The 20554-nt window shown below is 40.2% G+C and overlaps 1 protein-coding gene across 1 annotated transcript in view; it reads left to right on the top strand.

Annotated features, from left to right (window-relative positions):
* Window positions 1-13883: 13883 nt before the first annotated feature.
* Window positions 13884-20554, top strand: part of LOC122549799 (scinderin) — a 110213-nt gene continuing 103542 nt past the window's right edge. The window contains exons 1-2 of the mRNA XM_043689846.2: window positions 13884-14286; window positions 14408-14562. Of these exons, the coding sequence (XP_043545781.2) occupies window positions 14094-14286; window positions 14408-14562 (348 nt within the window). The 5' untranslated portion in view covers window positions 13884-14093. The remainder of the gene's footprint in view (window positions 14287-14407; window positions 14563-20554) is intronic.

Genomic DNA, 20554 nt, shown 5'->3' with positions numbered 1-20554 from the left:
CCTCCTGCACCTTACACCTCAGCGTTCATAGATTCAGATGCATTACTTTGAATATTTCTTACAGCACAAGTTGTAATACCAATAATTTATTGTGTGCACACAATAAACCCAGATATCATCCCCTCTTTAAGGAACAACAGCTGCCTTTTAAGAGCTGCTGGCTGGATGGACTTTGTGGCTGGTGTCCAGCAGCATCTCTGCTCATTTTTTCATGTATCCAGGGACTTTATTCAAATGAAGGGAGTGATTTTCTAAGTTCTGGCATGATGAACCAATCTGACTGCTGTATACTGCCAATTCTTTCAAGGTATGGAGACTGGGGATTGATTTTATCCATCTTGGAAACCTAGGACTTATCTGTTGCAATGCAAATATGCTTGAACTCTGAAAAGAAAGGCAGAAGTGAATGTTTTTTTTTAAATGCCTTTGCCAACCTCTTTAAAAGGCCAAATTGGCTATTAGTTGTGTTGTATTACAGGAAGATTCTACACAGTCCAGCAGAAATATTTTAGAAGTTACTCACATCTCTTATTTTGAGCTGACCTTAAAGACACTAACTGAATATTCATGAGAGGAAATGAATTCTGGGCAATTGTTACGATCAGGCAGTAGGCTAAGGAGAGCTGAGTTGGCACCACTACAGAGAAACAATATAACATGAACAGACAGAACAATAAGGATACTGACGCTACTTGCATGGTTTGTCTTTCAGCCCACTAAAGCAAGAAAGTAACTATGTGTAAAGGGCTCCTCAGGAAGCCTGAATCATAGATTGATCACTCAGATTTCAGGAAATCTGGCAGCTAAAAGAAGGCAAGGACTGTTGCACAGAACAGGTACATGCTTTATCAACTGTGCCGTCCTAATATGAAGTAAAGATGTCTTGCTGTAAGTGCATAGAGCCTATAGGCCTCTCCTTGAAGGTTGTTCACAGTTTTGGTTGCCTGGACTAGGAAAATTGCTTCCTCCTTTACCCACTAAGCAATTCCATTAATCCCTCCAGAAATCCCAGGTTCCAACTACATGGGAACCAGTGTCTTTCATGATTTGGAGATGCCGGTGTTGGACTGGGATGTACAAAGTTAAAAATCACACAACACCAGGTTATAGTCCAACAGGTTTAATTGGAAGCAAACTAGCCTTCAGAGCGCAACAATCACCTAATGAAGAAGCGATGCTCTGAAAGCTAGTGTGCTTCCAATTAAACCTGTTGGACTATAACCTGGTGTTGTGTGATTTTTAACAATGTCCTCCACAGCCATCCTGCAATTAGCACCAGCCTTCACCTCCATCTCTCTGGTTTCCTGTGATCATCTTCCATAATGTCTAGAACCTTCAGGGACATTTGTCTTTAACCTTTCATTAAATCACCCGTATTTTTGATTCAATGACCAATTTTCATACAAAGCCCATCGGGAGCAGTGGAATGGTAACAAAAGATTTTTAAAAAGTAGGGGAAGACGGAGGGGGCCAGAAACTTGCCTTTAGTTGATTTTGTTAATGCCGTTCCAGTGAAACAAGCCAGTGAGACCCTTATGTTCAGACTCCTGACTTAATAATATACTCAACAGTAAGTACTTGAAGTATTCAGAAAGCAAACTTCTGTGAAATGTTCCTATGGTGAGTCAGATAAATTAGGATTAAAGTGTATTAGCAAGGGGTGTAGCCCCCCAAAACTATTATGTCAGCAAAAGTTGGGGCTGGAGCAAAGGCACAGGTTTGTGTGTGCGCGTGTGTGTGTGTATAGCTTTAAGGAGACTTGGTGGGGCAGGGAAGAGATATTCAGTAATGCTTAAAAGTATCTCTCGATATGAAGCAAAAAAACCCCAAAAAAATGTAAAAAAGGCAAGTATCTGAAGTACATTTCATGGGTGAATAGAAATTTTCTGATGTACGATGAGAACAGTGTTAGAAGAAATGAAAGGTTTGAGTTTTTAATTTGTTTGCTACCTGTGTTTGAAAATATCTTCACAAGTGTACTTCAGATACTTGTCTTTTTTACCTTTTTGGGGTTTTTCTTGCTTTACATCGAGAGATGCTTTTACGTATCACTGAACATTTTTTGCCATCACCAAATCAATCATGTTACATTTGCAAGATGGACTTGTGAAGATATTTTCAAACACAGATAGTAAGCAGGAAAAATTGAAGAATTGCTGAACCACAGTGAATGAAGCTTTATTGTTCAATAAGTAAATGTGATCAATGGACCAACAGGTTTATTTTGAAGCACTAGCTTTCAGAGCGCTGTTCCTTCATCAGGTGTTTGTGGAGATACACTCCCACACAAACCCTCACACAGACTTAAACTCCTTTACACTCACACTCACACACGTACACACACCCTCTCACAGGCACTCATAACCCACCGAAACCGCCCCCTCCTCAATCCCGCCTCCCCCGACCCCCACCCCCCCACACACACACACACACACACACACACACAAGTTTGTGGGGTGAATTTGTATTTGCAGAATTTTACATTTTACTTTGCTCAAAAAGTGCATGAATCCAGGTAAGATTCTGTAAATCCGTGTTTTAGATTAGAATCAGTCTGACCATTGTGGCACAGACAGCCTCACAGGGAGTTAACACCTACAGTACCTTATCTGGGCCAACATGACACTAATTGTTAAAGTGCACTTGAGAATGTAACTTTTAAAGAAGGTTTTGCGATTTGCATATGAAAGAACTGACACCAACATGGTCATTCTAAAAGATGAGAGACTTAATAAGCAATCCAGGTCTTTTTCAATATATAATTTCAGTTACATCACACTGGAAACTTTTGCTATAAATTTTGTGTCTTATAATCTTATTCTCCACAATCACCTGACGAAGGAGCAGAGCTCCAAAAGCTAGTGCTTCCAAATAAACCTGTTGGACTATAACCTGGTGTTGTGTGATTTTTAACTTTGTACACCCCAGTCCAACACCGGCATCTCCAAATCATGATCAATGAAGATTAACTTCAAGTACCAAAGCGAAAAGCTAAATGTTATTGTTTTCTTACTTACCCTCATTTAATCAATTCTCTTTATTCAGAGCTGATCTACTGTCCTGGAGGTGACGCATTTCACATATGGCCACAACCCCTCTGGAGAGATTTCCAGCAAAGCAGCAGGAACTCTCCCTTCAGGCAGATTTCTTAACAGGGCTATCTATAAATCCACGTCTGAAAACCACTTCTGTCATCACTTTTCCAATTCCCTCACTGTGATCCAGTACGTGTGATGTGGAAGCCTTGAGAAGCCTCCGTGGAAATCTTCAGCAAGAAATTGCCCCTTAATCTTTTTGTAATATTCTCAGCTAAGGCTAGTTCAGCAATAAATTATTAAGAGAGGCATATTGTACCAAAGAAAGAACTGCAATTATGCAGTGCTTTTCACAACCACCTGATCTTAAAAAAACATCACAGAGCATTACATAATACAAAGTGCTCTTTAAGTATAACCACTGTTGTAATGTACAAAATGCAGCAACTATAAGACCATAAGACCATACGATATAGGAGCAGAATCACTTCATTTGGCCTATTGAGTTTACACTACCATTCAATCATGGCTGATATGTTTCTCCATGCCATTCTACTGCCTTATCTGCAAAACCCTTATTCCCCTTACTAACTAAGAACCTATCTATCTCCGTCATGAATACATTCAATAACTTGGCCTCCACAGCCTTCTGTGGCAATGAGCTCCACAGATTAACCAGCCTCTGGCTGAAGAAATTCCTCTTCATTTCAGTTCTAAAGGGCTGTCTCTTCACTATGAGACTTTAACTCAGGTCCTAGTTTCTCCTATTACTGGAAACATCTTTTCCATGCCCAGGCCTCTCAGTATCCTGTAAGTTGCAATCAGATTTCCCTTCAACCTTCTAAAATCCATTGGGTACAGATCCAGAGTCCTCAACCATTCCGCATATGACAAGACCCTCATGCCCAGATCATTCCTGTAAACTTCCTCTTGACCCACTCTCATACCAGCACATCCTTCCTTAGATACAGGGCCTAAAACTGCTCACAATACTCCAGCGGTAGTCTGAGCAGAGCCTTATACAGCCTCAGCAGCATCTTTGATCTTGTATTCTAGCCTCCTTGAAATCAATACTGACATTGATTTCCTAACTGCTAACTGAGACTGCATAATGATGTTAAATGTATCCTGAACTAGGATTCCTAAGTCAGTTTGTGTTTCAGATTTCTGAAGCTCTTCCCCATTTAGAAAATAGTCTAAGCCTTTATTCTACGAACCAAAGTGCACAATCTCACACTTTCCCACATTCTATCCCATCTGCTATTCCTTTGCCCACTCTCCTAGCCTGTTCAAATCCTTCTGTAGCCTCCCCTCTTCTCAATATTGGCTGTCCCTCCACCTATCTTTGTGTCATCTACAAATTTAGCAGAAATACTCTCTGTTCCTTCATCCAGATGGTTAATGTATGACATGAATAGTTGTGGACCCAACATTGATTCCCGTGGAACTCCACTATTCACCAGCTACCATCCTGAAAAAGTCCCCCATATCCCCACTCTCTATCTTCTGCCAATCAGCTAATCTCTAACCATGCCAGTGCCTTGACCCAACATGATGGGTTAATATCTTATTCAGCAGCCTCCTATGTGGCATTTTGTCAAAAGCCTTCTAATTTCTGCAAGTCAAACTCACACAAGTGGAAATGTGAAAAAATGATCATGTATCCCGATGATTACGATGCAAATTGAGGGATAAATATTAGACAGTAATCCAGGACACAGTGTTCTTATTCAAATGATGCCATGGGAATGTTTATGCCACTTGAAAGGGCACATAAGGTTTCTGTTTATTGTTTGATTTGAAATATGGCACTTCCAACAGTGCAGCCCACTTTCAATATTGAACTACAGCATCAGTCTAAATTTTTTTGTGCTCAAGTCTTGGAGGAATCTTAAACCCACAACTTTGTGACTCAAAGGCAAGTTTACCATCAGAGCTGCAGCCATCAAAAGCAGATCTTTCCAAACCTTTATAAGGTTTAATTGATCATTGACTTCAGAAAGAAAGGAGGATAACACACCTCCCCATCCACATCAATGGAGCAGAGGTTGACAGGGTTGAGAGCACCAAGTTCTTAGGAGTGATTATAACAGACAACCTGTCCTGAATTTCCCACATAGATGTGACAGTCAAGAAGGCACAACAATGCCTCTTCTTGCTCAGGCAGCTCAGGAAATTTGGCATGTTCATAAGGACCCACACCAACTTTTACAGATGTACCACTGAAAGCATATCGTCTAGGTACATAATGGCCTGGTATGGAATTGTAAGAAACTACAGAAGGTTGTGTGCATAGCCCAGACCATCGCGGAAGCCAACCTCACATCCACAGACTCCATTTATATGGATCGTTGCCATGGAAAGGCTGCCAACATCATCAAAAACCCATCAGACCTTGGTAATGCTTTACAACAACCTCTTCCACTATGCAGAAGGTGCAGAAGCATAAACGCACACAGGTTCAAGAACAGCTGCTTCCCTACCATTAATAAACAGATGAATAGATTCTCTAAATTCATATAATGCTGATGTTGCTAATGTTAATCGTGCCTAGTGTAGGCGATGTAACCTGAATGCCTTTGTCCAAGATTGTTTCACCCCCTATGATCTCTATGTCCTTGTTGACTATGATCTGCCTGTATTGCTTGCAAACAAAGCCTTTCACTATACTTAAGTACATGTGAAAATAAATTAAATCTAAATCTAATCTAATTTGTTACGACACTTTAGGAAAGATTTCAAGACCTTAGAGAGGGTGAAAAAGAGATTTACTTGAATGTACCATTCATTCAGGATTTCAGTGATGTGAAGAAGCTGGAAAAGCGGGGATTCTTCCCACTTGAAAAGAGAATGTTGAAACAAATTTGATAGTTATCAAAGATATGAAGAACTTTAATAATGTAGTTGAGGAATAGTCTACAGGTGATCTTGTGACACAGTGGTAGTGTCCAAAGCCAGAAGCCTAGATTCAAGTCCCATCCCTCCATAGACATGTCTGAACAGGTTGACCTTTAGTGAATGGCTGGCAACTCAAGATGATAGATTTAAGATGGTTGAGAAAAGAACTTTAGGCAAACTGAGTTGTTACCATTTTGAATGCATTGCTCAAAAGGGTCGTGGAAGCAGATTCAATAACTAATCCAAAAGGAATTGATAAATTTGGAGAAGAAGAAAAGAAATACCCCAAGACCAGCAATAGAAGAAACTGGATAGTTCTTCCTAAGTGTAAGTATAGATATATTTGGCCAAATGGCCTCCTTCAATGTTGCATTATTTTATGATTCAATATTTTTATAAAGAATGAAGATGGATTATTCAATGCTCAATCTAACTGAAAAACAGACAATGCAAGGATTAAAGTAATGTCTAAAGAAGAAGTTTATAACAAATGTCAGGGACAGACTATATTAGAAAACAAGGCAGAGAACAGAGTACTGGGTAAAATTAAAGAAAGGATCTAAGATGGACAAAAGTAGAGCATGAGAGGAAATTCTGGAAAACATAGAAGAGATCCAAAAATCTTTCAGGATGTAAGGTTAGTTAGAGGAATCGCTGGACAATTTAGGGCCCTAAAACATAATTTTGTGAAGGTAGGGGGCATGATTGAGGCAATGCACTTGCTTTCACAATGGAAGGTGAGGCAAACTTTACAATGAAGGAAAAGTAGTAAAGGTACCGGACAGGAGGATAAAAATAGATGCGGGGGGGCATAATAAATCTATTCATATCACTCAAAGGCAATGAATTACCCAGTACACATTGGATTTATCTTCGATTGATCAAGCTAAGCTAGAAATAGAAAAACCCTGAATCTAACTATTCCACTTCCTTTGGATGGAGATTGATGTCAGAAAAGCTGGAGTTTTGTGAATATTAAATCCATGTTTAAAAATCTGGTAACAACACACTAATGAGTTGAAAGTTTGGGATGAGAAAAGTTCTGTCAGGGCCAGAAGGAATTCTCACTGGTGGAAACATTGATTAATACGAGCCAACTAGTGTAGATTTCTTAAAGATAAATCAAGCCTGATTGAACTGATTGGATGCCTTGATAATGTAACAGAGAGGAATTAAGAAAGTTAGTGAAGTAGCTGCTATATGTATTGACCTTCAACAGACTTTTCATAAAACAAATGTATGTGAAATTAATGAGGAATGAGACATGTAATTGGCTTACGGAAGCAATGCAGCATGTAATGATGAATAGATGTTTTACTTACAGGATAGAAGTATGTAGTTGAATGTCTGAGTGTTAGTAAGTAAGTACTAAGACCATTTTGAGTTTTTGAAAAGACTTGTAGCTTGGATTGTGGATGAGGTAGTGGATTCATTTGCATAGCTGGCATGTTTTTCTGCAAACATTTCGTCACCTCACTAGGTGACATCATCAGTGCATCTTCAATAAGGTATTGGTGGTCTGTCCTTCCTGGCATTTATGTGTCTCTGTTTTATTTAAAACTTCTGGTTCTGTATCTGAGTGGTTTGTATGTGGGATCCAGTTCAATGTGTTTATTGACTGAGTTCCAGTTGGAGTGCCAGGCTTCAAAAGCACATCCAACAGCATGAATGTTATCTACAAGATACTTTGCAAAGACTGTGAAAAACATCACATAGGACAAACACGAAGAAAACTGACCATATGAGTGCACAAACATCAGTTCGCCACTGCTACACATGACCAGCACTCTCTCACTTCCAACCACACAGACAATGAAGGACACAAATTCAACTGGGACAATGTAACCATCCAAGCACAGGTGAAACAGAGACACGTAAGAGAATTCCTTGAAGCCTGGCACTCCAAGCGGAACTCAATCAATAAACACATTGAACTGGACGCCATATACAAGTCACTCAGACGCAGAACCGGAAGTACCCCAAAACAGAGACACATAAATACCAGGTGGGACAGACCACCAACACCTTATCGAAGACACGCTGATGGTGTCACCTAGCGAGGCAATGAAACATTTGCAGAAAAACACACCAGCCCGGTGAACAAATCTACAACCTCATTACAACCATTGTTTTTCGTGTTATACATACACAAGCTGAATGATGATCAGGGGATTATGGTTTTATCACCTACAACTGTTTCAATGTAGTAAACAGCAGCCATAGGGGGATGTAGGAAGGCTGGTGAAATAGACAGATAATTTCATGTGTATTAGTGTGAAATTATGCAGTTGAGAGGAACAACATGGGGAGGCAATAGAATTGAAACAGTGCCAATGATTCAGGTTAATAACCTTTCAACAGCTGATGAAAAGTTAACTCTACTTTCCTCCCTCCACCAGATATGCTGGCCTGCATTTACTCTATTTGGTGCAGGTGCCCCAACATCTAGTATATTCCATGCATATAAGGTTGGGGGTGGGGGTGCAGGTACACAGCAGTAGGACCTGTGGCTGCGTTTTCCAAATCTTTGAAAGCAGTAAATATGTTGATAAGATGATTAAGAGATGTTTGGAAGAGTCGATTTTGTAAATATTGAATACAAAACCAAGGAAATCGTGGAAAATCTTTCTAAACCATTGATTCAGCCTCAGTTGGAATATTGCATATTCTTCAGAGTGCCACAATTTAGAAGAGATTTCAACCATTTAGCAAGGGTGCACAGGTGTTTTATCACAATGTCACATGAAATGTGGAAGTATTTTTTGAGATTGGGTTGGAGAAAACTTCAGCTGAAAGATTCAAGGTAAATTGGATTATTATCTGAAGATAAAACAAAAATATAAAGGCTTCTCAGAAAAGGTCGCTGAGTGGGACTAGCTGAAATGCACTTCCAGAGAGTGAGCAAGGACATGACAAGGCAATTAACCCCTCTCCTGTAATTATTTCATGATTCTATGTTCCTGTGTTTTCATACATTTATGCAATTAATATGTCTTATTATATTAAAACAAATTGGTTTCACTTCTATTAATGATACAAAGCACAAATTGACGTCTGAAGATCTTTGGTGAATTTCTATAGTGCATCTTGTAGATGGTACACACTGCTGCTACTGAGCGTGATAGAAGGAGGGGCTTGCTTGTGGATGTTGTGCCAATCAAGCGGGTTGCTTTGTCCTGGATAGTGTCAATGTGAAAGAGGAAATGGTGTTGAAATTTCTTAATCCCACCTATTTACAGGTATGACCATATTGATGTATTATAATCCTGTGTTTTTCTAAATTATAATATATTGAGGTGGATCTTTCATAATTTCCATAACAGTAATGAGACAGTAAGGGGGACTAATTATACTTTTCTGTTACTGATATGCATTGGCTTTTCTTCCTCATTCTCATGACAAAGAGGGAGCACTTTCTTTTCTGTACTCCAATTAGCCAAACCAATTCCTTTATCAATGTGAGCTTGTCTCAAGTTGATGTTGAAGAACTAACATTAACCTACCATTATTTTCATTGGTTTATCATTAATCTTAGATCCCGGCACCTCGGTATCATCTAGGTCTATAACTGGAGCCATTTAATTTTCACCCGCTCAAATGCCAACTCCCTGAGCTAACATTCATTTGTTCTGGTCAAATCTCCACACCTCATGCCAATTAGAACAACTGGTCATATCACTGTTCAAAATTTGTGGTTTTCATGTTCATTGTTTGAATTGTGGATCCTCATCTGCATACTCAATAGGGTTCCTGACTTGTGGCTCAAATCAAAATACTTAAATCAATTTACTCAATTGTGGGATGTAGGCGTCGCTAGCTAGCCAGTATTGATTGGCTTTCCCCAGCTGCCCATGAGAAGGTGGTGGTGAGCTGCCATCTTCAACTGCTGCAGTCCATCTGCTGTGGGTTAATTCACAACACCATTAGAGAGGGAATTCCAGGATTTTGACCCACTGACAGTGAAGGAACAACGATAGATTTCCAAGGCAGGATGGTGACTATTTTGGAGGGGAACTTGAAGGTGGTGGTGTTCCCAAAAATCTGCTGGTCCTTGTCCTTCTAGATGGAAGAGGTCACAGGTTTAGAAGGTGCTGTCTGAAGCTCTTTGGTGAATTTCTACAGTGCTTCTTGTAGATGGTGCACACTGCTGCTACTAAGCGTCAGTGATATAGGGAGGGGATGCTTGTGGATGTTGTGCCAATCAAGCGGGCTGCTTTGTCCTGGATAGTGTCAAGCTTCTTGAGTGTTGTTGGGGCTGCATTCATCCAGGGGAGTGGGGGAGGGGGGCAGCACACTCGCCTCTAACATAGTTTGTAAGGTTTGAAATGCAGAATTTTGTGCATGGAGCAGAAAGATTTTGTTTTACTTTATATCATATAATGTAATTTATGTGTGATATTACCAATATCAAACTTGGGCAAATGATAAGGCATCAACTTTACATAAAGTTGTCTTTCCACTTGTTTGACCTTTCCACTGAAAATGAGAAGATTGAGAAGTCTGCAAGAATAGATAAATTTGCTAAATTAATTAAAAAAAGCTTCTGTCATCTTCTCACAAATGTTCCTTTATACATTTCTAAGAATTATGAAGCATATAAGGTGACTGAGCATAACAGATTCTGCTCTGTCTGCATAATGCAAAATTCACCATCTACAAATATAGTCAGGCTGCTGAAATAGATTAGATTTCCTACATTGTGGAAACAGGCCTTTCGGCCCAGCCAGTCCACAGTGACCCTCCGAAGAGCAACTCACCCAGATCCATTTCCCTCTGCCTAATGCACCTAAAACTGTGGGCAATTTAGCATGGCCAATTCACCTGACCAATTCATCTTTGGACTGTGGGAGGAAACCCACGCAGACACAGGAAGAATGTGCAAACTTCACACAGATAGTCGCTTAAGGCTGGAATCAAACCTATGACCCTGCTGCTGTGAGGCAGTAGTGCTAACCACTGAGTCACCGCACCACCCCAGACATGCTAATGATTATTTATCGAGGAAGCCAGGTCTCAGCTTAACTTTTTATCAAAGATTTACCATCAGTTTAGGCCAAGATGTGACTCATGCACAAATTTGACACAGCAAAGCTGTTTTACATTAATAAACTATGTATTTGCACTTACCTTAACAACCTCAAAATAGCATGCATGCAAACTGCTGAATGAATGAACTAATCTTTTCTTGCCAAGTCAACAAACAAGTCTCAAAACAAGTCATGCACAAATGATTGTTTGCTAATTTCAAAACAGGATCAGCATCAACTAAATTTATTTTTTTACCAAGTACATACAATAAGTTACATACCGGATTGGCGAGCAAGTCTATAAAGGCAGTGGTAACACAGCAATTCAGCAATAAGCAGGTTTACGTTTATGAATATTGAGTCAAATTTGGTTTTTGAGATGAAATCAGTGACATTAATTTGCATTAAAACTCCTTCAACCGCTGACAACAGTGCAATCAAATATAAATATAATCCCTGCAATGATTTTGTGGCACATGACTGTCAAGATAGTAACTTTCTTTGATGGCTTTACTCTGTACCTAGTTAAATGCAGTACAATAGTATTCAAATCAACTGGCCTTAAACCTATCGCCCACCAGAGCCGGCTGTCTTGGTAAATGGTATGAAGTTAAATCTAGATGGCATGAAGTTACATACAATGGATTTGAGGATTCAGGTGTGACCAGGTGCAGAAAATCATCAATAAAGCTAATGGACTGCTGGCTTTTATATCTAGAGGTCTGGAGTGTAAGGATACAAATGTTAGGCTGCAGTTATACAAAACCTTGGTTAGCCCCCATTTAGGGGACTGTGAGCAGATCTGGGCACCGAACCTTAGGAAGGGTATATTGACCTTGGACAGATTATAACATGTTTCCAAGAATGATACCTGGACTAGAAGGGGTAAATTATGAGGAGAGATTATACAAATTAAAACTGTTTTCGCTAGAGTTTAGAAGGTTAAGGAATGATCTGATCAAAGTCTTCAAGATATTAACAGGAAAAGTCAGAATATATAAAGATGAGCTATTTCCACTGGTTGGAGATTCTATAAGTTAGAAGAAGTAACCTAAACATTAGGGCCAGGCCATTCAGCAGAAATATTAGGAAGCACTTCTACACACAAAGTGTGGTAGATGTTTCAAACTCTCTTCCACAAATGGAAGTTAATGCAAAATCTGTTGTAAATTTTAAATCTGAGATAGGTAAACTTTTGTTTAGCAAGGGTATTAAGAGATCTGGGCAAAGGGAGCATATATGGAGTTAGGCTACCTATCAGCCATGATCTCACTGAATGGGAGAGAACATTTGAGGGGCTGAATAGCTTATTCCTGCTCCTATTTGCACCACATCCACAAACATTCACTCCCTTCACCACCAACACTCAGTCAGAGCAGTGTGTATGGTTTGCAAGAGGTACTGCTCCTTAGACAATACGTTCCAACCCAGGACCACAATCATGTCTGGAAAGTCAATGCAAATTACACAAGAACACCTCCAACTTCCTGTTACTTTCCAAGCCACTTGCCATCTTGTCTTAGAATACATTGGTGTTCCTTCAGTGTTGCTACGTCACATTCCTGGAACTCCCTCACTAGTGACATTGTGGAGATATCTGAACTAAACAGACTGCAACAATTCAAGAAGGCAGCATACCATCACCTTCTTCAGGGCAGTTACGGATGGGCAATAAATGCTGGTCCAGCCAGCAAAAAAGCTACATCCTCTGAATGGAAGAAAAGGGTGTTTGTAAAGTACCCATCAGCACTATTCCAGCAAGGCAGACACAATTAAAAGCTGACAGAGAGAAAGAAAGAGATTTTTTTAAAAAAGCTAAAGAGTTATCTTTTAATATCTGTCCCTCAGAGAAAAACTCAAAATCATGGATACATCCTACTAGCTGAAGGTTCTCTTTCTGTAGCATGCTACAGGTTGTGTTTTCTGGGATGTGGTCACATCCATTCAAGCCTGGGCCTGGTGGGAGGAAGGTGTAAAGCTTGCCAACTGTGGTTGGAAATATCGCAAGAGGTTTCATCATATGACCTCTGAGTCCAAACTGAGTCAAGCAGGCTTCTTTTTTTCTCGGCCCATTTAAAAGAATAGAACTAATAGATGCAATAGTCAATAAAGGTAACAAATAAAACATTTTTATGTGATTCTGTGGCTACTCACACATATCATTAACTTGTTAATCAGACCTGAGTTGGGGAGTTGGCAAGGTGGGGAGTATTCTGCCATGGATTCTCTGCACTTGGTTACATCGGCTTACATTCTGTAGGACAGTATCTGAAGCAGCCATCCACTCTTTTCTATTTCGCCCAGAAATCGAGTGGAATATTGTACTTATACTGCCTTCATGCCCACTGCAAAGCTCTGCTCCAGGTTGTTTAGTGTTTTGAAAGTGCAAGTGGCATTTATCTGTTTTGTCAAAACATTAAGATAGATATGGTGCACTTTGGACAACATTGTTAATCTGACTTGATGTTACCCTGGGGCCACCAGTTGTGTACCCCTTGGGATTAAGGCAGACCCTCCCAGGGGACCTGCCACAGCTGCCAGCCTTGAAGTTACATGGGAGCTGACTCTGGAGTTATGAGCATCTTTTCAGCTGAATACCCAGAGGAAAGGTCTTGGTGCAACAGTGTCCTAAAATAGAGTTTATGTAGAACATACTGCACACAAACAAGTCATTCCGCCCAATTCATCTGTGTCCTTGTTTGTTTTGCACACGAACCTGAATCCCCTCATTGTCACCCTGACTGCATATTCTCAGATCTGGGAAAAAAAAGCCACAGAATTCGGGAGGAAAGTTGTTTCAGAAAAGTTTGTCAAACTTGACTCCAACGCTGGTGACTCGGACTGTGTGACAGTTTCCCGAGGAGGTGAAGGTGCTAACTGGGGGCGATGGCTCCCAGTGAAGGTTCCTCAAATAATTACAGACACTCTTTATTCCTCAGCAATCCAGTTCCGTATTCCACAAACCCTGACATCACTGTAGCTCTCACACGCCCCCTCGTTGCTTTTTTAAAAGTCAGCCTGCCGAGTCGCCGAGGGTTTGGCAGCAAAGTTTTTCGTTTGGTTTTGCTCAGTCTGAGAGAGATTTCAATCGTTGCCGGCTCCCCGCCTCAGCAGCCCCCCCGGAGAGAGAAGCATGGTGCTGTACCACAAAGAGTTTGAAAATGCTGGGAAGAAGGAAGGGGTCCAGGTCTGGAGAGTGGAGCATATGGAGCTAGTGCCAGTTTTACCAAGTTTGCACGGCAGTTTCTATGTCGGAGACGCTTACCTAGTGATGCAAACCAGAACGAGGGGAAATAACTTCACTTACAATCTACATTACTGGTTAGGTGAGACTGAGTTGCACTGTATGGGGTGTGTGTGTGTGTGGGGCGGGGGGGGGGTGTTAGCGGGGATCTCATATTTTGTTCTGAAATTCGGCGCTATTAATGTGCTTGATCTTCCCTTTAGGCAAGGAATGCTCTCAGGATGAAAGTGGCGCCGCTGCGATTTTTGCAGTGCAGATGGATGACTATCTGGGAGGGAATCCCGTTCAATTCCGAGAGCAGCAAGGTTACGAGTCGAATACTTTTGTTAGTTATTTCAAGGGCGGACTTAAGTACCAGGTAAATAAAACTAAAGGCGACTGCTCCCAACTACACCGGGCATGAGTACAGCACATTCATTTGTTTTGTCGTTCATTTTTCAACCTTTAACCACTTTGTGCTAAAACTACAGGGAGTGAGGTTTTTTTTTATTTGTCGTGCGCCATAAAATCACTTAAACAAAACATACAAGTCATGATAAGACAAGTTAAGGGTGGACAGCTAGAAATTGTTGTCAGTTCCATAAGGTTAGCTCAGCAGCGTAAAGTGTTCATGTCCATTTCCTCCCACTGCACCTACATCTCCTTCCGATGTGTGGTCAATTTTCATATCTCTTGGACAGTTACTTGATTGGCTATTTGTCCGGACAGCAAACCTAAGCATCTATCTCTCTCATATCCAAAGGCATTGTGATTTTTATATAAGTTAGAGTAATAAGTAGTAAGAACAACCGGAATCACAAACATTTGAATCAATTTGTCTTTTAATATTGGAATATAAACATTTAACAGATAGCAATAGTTATAACCCCAATTAGTACTGCAACTCAAAAATCAGAATTGACCAGTTTATCTGAATGGTGAGGCTGATAGGTTAATAACACGTCAACATCTTTGAGCTGTGCTTCAAGAAATTTCTCATTAGTCTTGTGGACAGCCTCCAGTCAATCTGCTGGACAGTCTGCGAGTGAGTCAGTCTCTTTGACAGTGTCAACTCAGTCTTCTGCTCTCTAATTTTAACTGTTGTTCCAATCTCATTCAACTCCCTCGATAGGTGACTTATTCAGGATTCCAACCAATCCTTCAGTTTTCATAAAGCTGGAATTTTCATAATCCTCTCAGTATCTCCAAACTAACATGACTGGATAATGAACGATAAAAAGATGGATGCCCGTCTGATTAATTCCACTCCGCACTCTAGGAACGAGATGAGCAAATGCAGAGCCCACACTGATTCCTGACTGTTGATGAACTAGCTCGGCGTAGAGTAGGGCATGTAGAGCCTGCTTTGTGCAGCTACTTCTAACCAGCTTTGTACATTAATTTAGCATTTCTTTTCATTTATTTTTAATAAGATAAACTTTTATTTCAGAAGCATTGACATTGTATTTGGCAACCTTTGCCATGGATGAATACAATTTGCATCAAAATGCATCAGCATCAATGTCACAATATTGCCAATATATAATTGCTTAGAGGCAAAAGAAAATTACAGATGCTGGAATCCAAAATAGACAGACAGGAGGCTGGAAGAACACAGCAGGCCAGGCAGCATCAGGAGATGGAGAAGTTGACGTTTCGGGTGTAACCCTTCCTCTGGACTGGGGGACCATGTAATTGCTTAACATATATGGGGAGAAGCTGGCGTACTGGTCATGTCATTGGACTAGTAATTTAAAGGCATTAAACTAATTCCCCAGAGAATTCTGATTTTTGAGTTGCAATACTAATTCCAATGACCTGACAACAATGGTGGAGTTTAAATGCAATCAAGTTACAAATCTGAAATTGTCCCAATAATGGTGGCCACGACAACTATCATCAGTCACTGTAAAAACCCATGAGGTTTACAAATGTCCTTTATGTGAGGAAACCTAACATTCCAGATGGCCTACATGTGACTCCAGGCACGCAGCAACATTGTTATTTCTTATCTATCCTCAGATTATACAGTTCAATTAGTAACAAATGCGCATGTCCCATTAAAGAATAAAGAACATGTGTTGAAGCTATTGGTTGCTCTTCCTCCATTTACTTCAATTTACAATTGAGTCAGAATGGCTATTTTGACCTCAAAATATTGAACAGAAAGTATTAGTCACTAATTTGTATGCAGCAAGCAATTTAGAAAGCAATGATATGTTAGCCTTTATCACAAGAGGATTTGAGTACAAGAGCAAAGAAGTGTTGCCTCAATTGTATTGAACACTTATGAGATGGTACCTGGAATATTGTGCACAGTTCTGGTTCCTTGTCTAAGGAAAGATATACTTTCTGGAGAAGGAGCATAGTGAATGTCCACCATACTGATTCCTGGAAAGGAGGGACTGCCCTATGAAGGGAAATTGAATACTGGGCCAGTATTCTCTGGGGGTTTAGAAGAATGAGAGGTGATTTCAAGAAATTTACAAATTTCCTAAAGGATTATGCAAAGTAGATGCAAAGAATCTTTCTTGGGTGGGGGTGGAGGTGTCCAGAACCAAAGGATAAAGTCTCAAAATAAAAATCAAACCATTTTGGACTGAGATGAGGAGGACCGTTTTCATTCAAAGCCTTGAATTTTGTAGTCATAAAATCAATAATTACTCATTTCAAGAAAGACGTTGATAACTTTCTAGATTTTTTTTATATTCACAAGAGGGAGGTGGGCATCACTGGCTAGCCAGTGACACTGAAGGAAAAGCTATATATTTCCAAATCAGGATGGTCAGTAACTTGGAGGGGAACTAGCCGGGGGGTGGTATTCACATGTATCTGCTGTCCTTGTCCTTCCAGATAGAAGTGGCCATAGGTTTGGAAGGTGCTGTCAAAGGATCTTTGGTGAATTTCTGCGATGCATCTTGTAGATAGCATACGCAGCTGCTACTGAGCATTAGTGGTGGAGTGAGTGGATGATTGTGGATGTGCTGCCATCAATTAGGCAGCTTTTTCCTGGATGGTGCCAAGCTCCTTGAGTTTTGTTGGAGATGCAACCATCCAGGCAAGTGGGGAGTATTCCATCACATACCTGACTTATGCCTTGTAGTTGATGGACAGGCTTTTGGGAGTCAGGAGGTGAGTTACTCACCACAATATTCCTAGCCTCTGACCAGCTCTTGTAGCCATTGTCTTTAGGTGGTGAGTCCAGTTGAGTTTCTGGTCAATTGTAACCACCAAGATGTTGATAATACAGAACTCAGTGATGGTATCACCATTGAATGTCAAGGGGTGGTGGTTAGATTGTCTGTTATTGGAAATGGTCTTGCCTGGCATATGTACTTGCCACTTGTCAGCCAAGCCTGGATATAGTCCAGGTCTTGTTGCGTTTGGACACGGACTGCTTCGGTATCTGAGGAGACACGAATGGTGCTGAACGTTGCACAATTGTCAGTGAACATCCCCACTTCTGACTTTATGATGGAGGGAAGATTATCGATGAATTAGCTGAAGATGGCTAGGGTGAAGATGCTACCCTGAGAAACTCCTGCAGAGATGTCCTGGAGCTGAGATGACTGACCTCCAACCAACCACAACCATCTTCCTATGTGCCAGGTATGACTCCAACCAGTGGTTGGTGTGATAATGACAACAAGGATTATGCAGTCATTTGGGAATGAAGCATTGAGGTAGATGAATAGTCATAATCAAGAATGGTGGAACAGGGCTGAATGGCCTGTTGCTGTTTCATGTCATCCCCATTACTCACCTTTTAAGTTAATGCTTGTTATGTTTTTTGACACTTCAGATTTCTTGAAACCCCCTGGCCTTGATAATCAGAGTGATGTGTATTTGGAGTGAGGAGTCTGTGGTTCACAATTGATTTTCAGTTTTTAACTGCAGAATAAGCTTTAAGATTTGTTTCCTCTAGGTTCCCAATTTGGCAATCTGTCAGGCAGGAAAACCTTCAGAACAAGGATGCAACAAAGGAACAGCTAAGGAGAGTTCAAGGGTCCTATCTGCAGGACAAAGTGGGAGATGTCTTGCTGGGTATAGGTGCTAGTTTGGGGAAGAGAGGATGCAAAAGATAGTCAGGGAGCGCGTGGACTGACCTCCTGACTGATCTCAGTTAAAACTAGAAGTTGGTGGGTACAGAACTGCAGAAACCTTTATACCCAGGCTACTGAAACCACCATTCAGTGAGAAACAATGTATATCTGTGTTGGGTTAGGAGAGCAGTATAAGTATAATTATAGTTCCTCATGAGTGGTACTGGTCAGGGAGCTAGTTAGCTTAACTGTAGACCACCCAACATAAGCTCCCTGCTGTGTGCTGATAATGGTTGGGAGGTCATTAAAAGGTGACCTGCAAAAGACTGACAGAAACCTCAAATGGTAGGCAAGGACTGAATAATGAACATTGCTGTCTGTCATCGAACACCAAGATGGTGTCTTTGGAAGGTTTTCACTCAGTTCTTCCTCAGCTTTCAGGATGCATGTGTCATATTACATGATATTTTCCTTTTCTGATACATCTTCCATCCCTGACAGCACTAAAGTCACTATAGTTGATGGGAATAATATTTCTGATAATGAAACATAGCTTCAAGTCATTGCAGCATCAAGCTAATAGATATAGACAACTCTGGAATCCTGGTGGTGAATCCACCGAGTGGAATAATTATGCCAAACAAACCTAAACAGGGTAGTGGTGACATTATTTGTGTGCCAGAAACCTTGGTCAGCTGCCCCAATAAAATTTGCAACAGGCTTAAATTTTTTTGCAGTCAGTTGAAAGCATACCATCTATTGTTATAATCTGCAATGATCCAGAATTTCCTCCAACCGTAGCTGTTTTTCTAACTGCTGGGGTTATACTGTAGTTGAAAAATCTATTTCTAATACATAGAGATCAAAACATGCTACCAAACAATGCATTTATTGAATATTGCTCAGATAAATTTGGTTGTAAATACCGATAAGTTTGCATACTATTGAAGACTAAAGCAAAGGACAAAATCCGAAGTGACACTTTCACTATATGACACATTACTTGGCTAGTAATCATTTACAATATCTTCAATGTGGACATCTTTCTACCCTACATCTGGCCCTGTCAGGATATTCACCAGCAAACCATTGCCATAAGGTATAGAACAAATTGAGACTCAACACCAAAGTGCCCTTCAACAGCATAGGTCTGACTGTTGACATAGCATAACTCTGAGCATTGAACAGTAACATTTGGAAGGATATGAATATGCCCCTAGATCTTGATGGAGGGCATAATAGTGGTGGAGTTTGAAACATGCTGATCACATTGCCTTGTTAATTGTACCTGAGTGGTATAAGTTTGTCCTTTTAACAAAAATGAAGTTTCAAAGACATAAATTTCAATGTTAAGCTTTATATCACTATTGAGATAGTGTCTGGCTGCAGTGTAAACTTGTTTTAGTGATAAATACTGCAAGGTTGTGGGATAACAGAGCATTCAAAGTAGTTTGCTTGTGTGGTTACAGACTATAAGCCAATGATTATTTTTAACTGGAGCAATACTTTATAATCAATGTATTTGTAAAGTAATTGTGTGACCAGTAAATGCAAATGAATATGTTATAGATTATGAACTGTTCTGTTAACAATAAACAATAATGCATGCTTATTTTATTACTTAATGATCCAAAGTATATCAAATAATCTCATAACAGAATCAAATAATATTTATGACTCAAGCAGCAATTTGACCCATCATAGTTTTGGTGACCAGCGAAGAGAAATGCTGCCTAATAATCCCATTCACATTGTCAATTACAACATAGAACTGTGTATCCAAGTTTTTAAGCTCCAGACTCCTATCACCCCAGGTGAAAATTTCACCTTAATACGCCTCCAAACCTTCTATGATTAATTTAAATTTGGATCTATTGATCTCCCTGTTAAAGGTAATTTTAGCGATATACTTGATCTAGATCCCTCATAATTTTGTACAACTCAGTTTAATTTGCCGTCATCTTCATCTGTTACATAGAAAAGAAAACTTTTGTTTATCTACTCTTTCCTCTAAACTGAAGTTTTCTTGCTGTTCAACATAATTTTAATCTCTTCTGTAATCTTTCAAAACCGGTCGCATCCTTCCTGTGTTGCGGTGACCAGAATGGCAGACAGAACTCTAGCTTTCAGCATTCTCCTTTTTATTCCCTTGTTTATCTTCCCCAAGGCATTACCTCGCACTTCTCTGATTGTACTCCATTTCCCAGTTCCTGCTCACTTGAACAGTCCATTGATATTTTCCTGGACTCTACAATTTCTTTGTTACAGTCAATGACAGCCATTTCATCAGGAAATGTTTTGCTCCTGTTTCTTGTGTTTAGACATAAG

The sequence above is a fragment of the Chiloscyllium plagiosum genome, unplaced genomic scaffold (genome assembly GCF_037043375.1).
Source record: "Chiloscyllium plagiosum isolate Xiang-an unplaced genomic scaffold, Cpla_swu_hap1 HiC_scaffold_5, whole genome shotgun sequence".
NCBI classification, from domain to species: Eukaryota; Metazoa; Chordata; class Chondrichthyes; order Orectolobiformes; family Hemiscylliidae; genus Chiloscyllium; species Chiloscyllium plagiosum.
The sequence above is the reverse complement of the archived record's forward strand: the minus strand, read 5'-3'. Positions and strand labels throughout refer to the sequence as shown.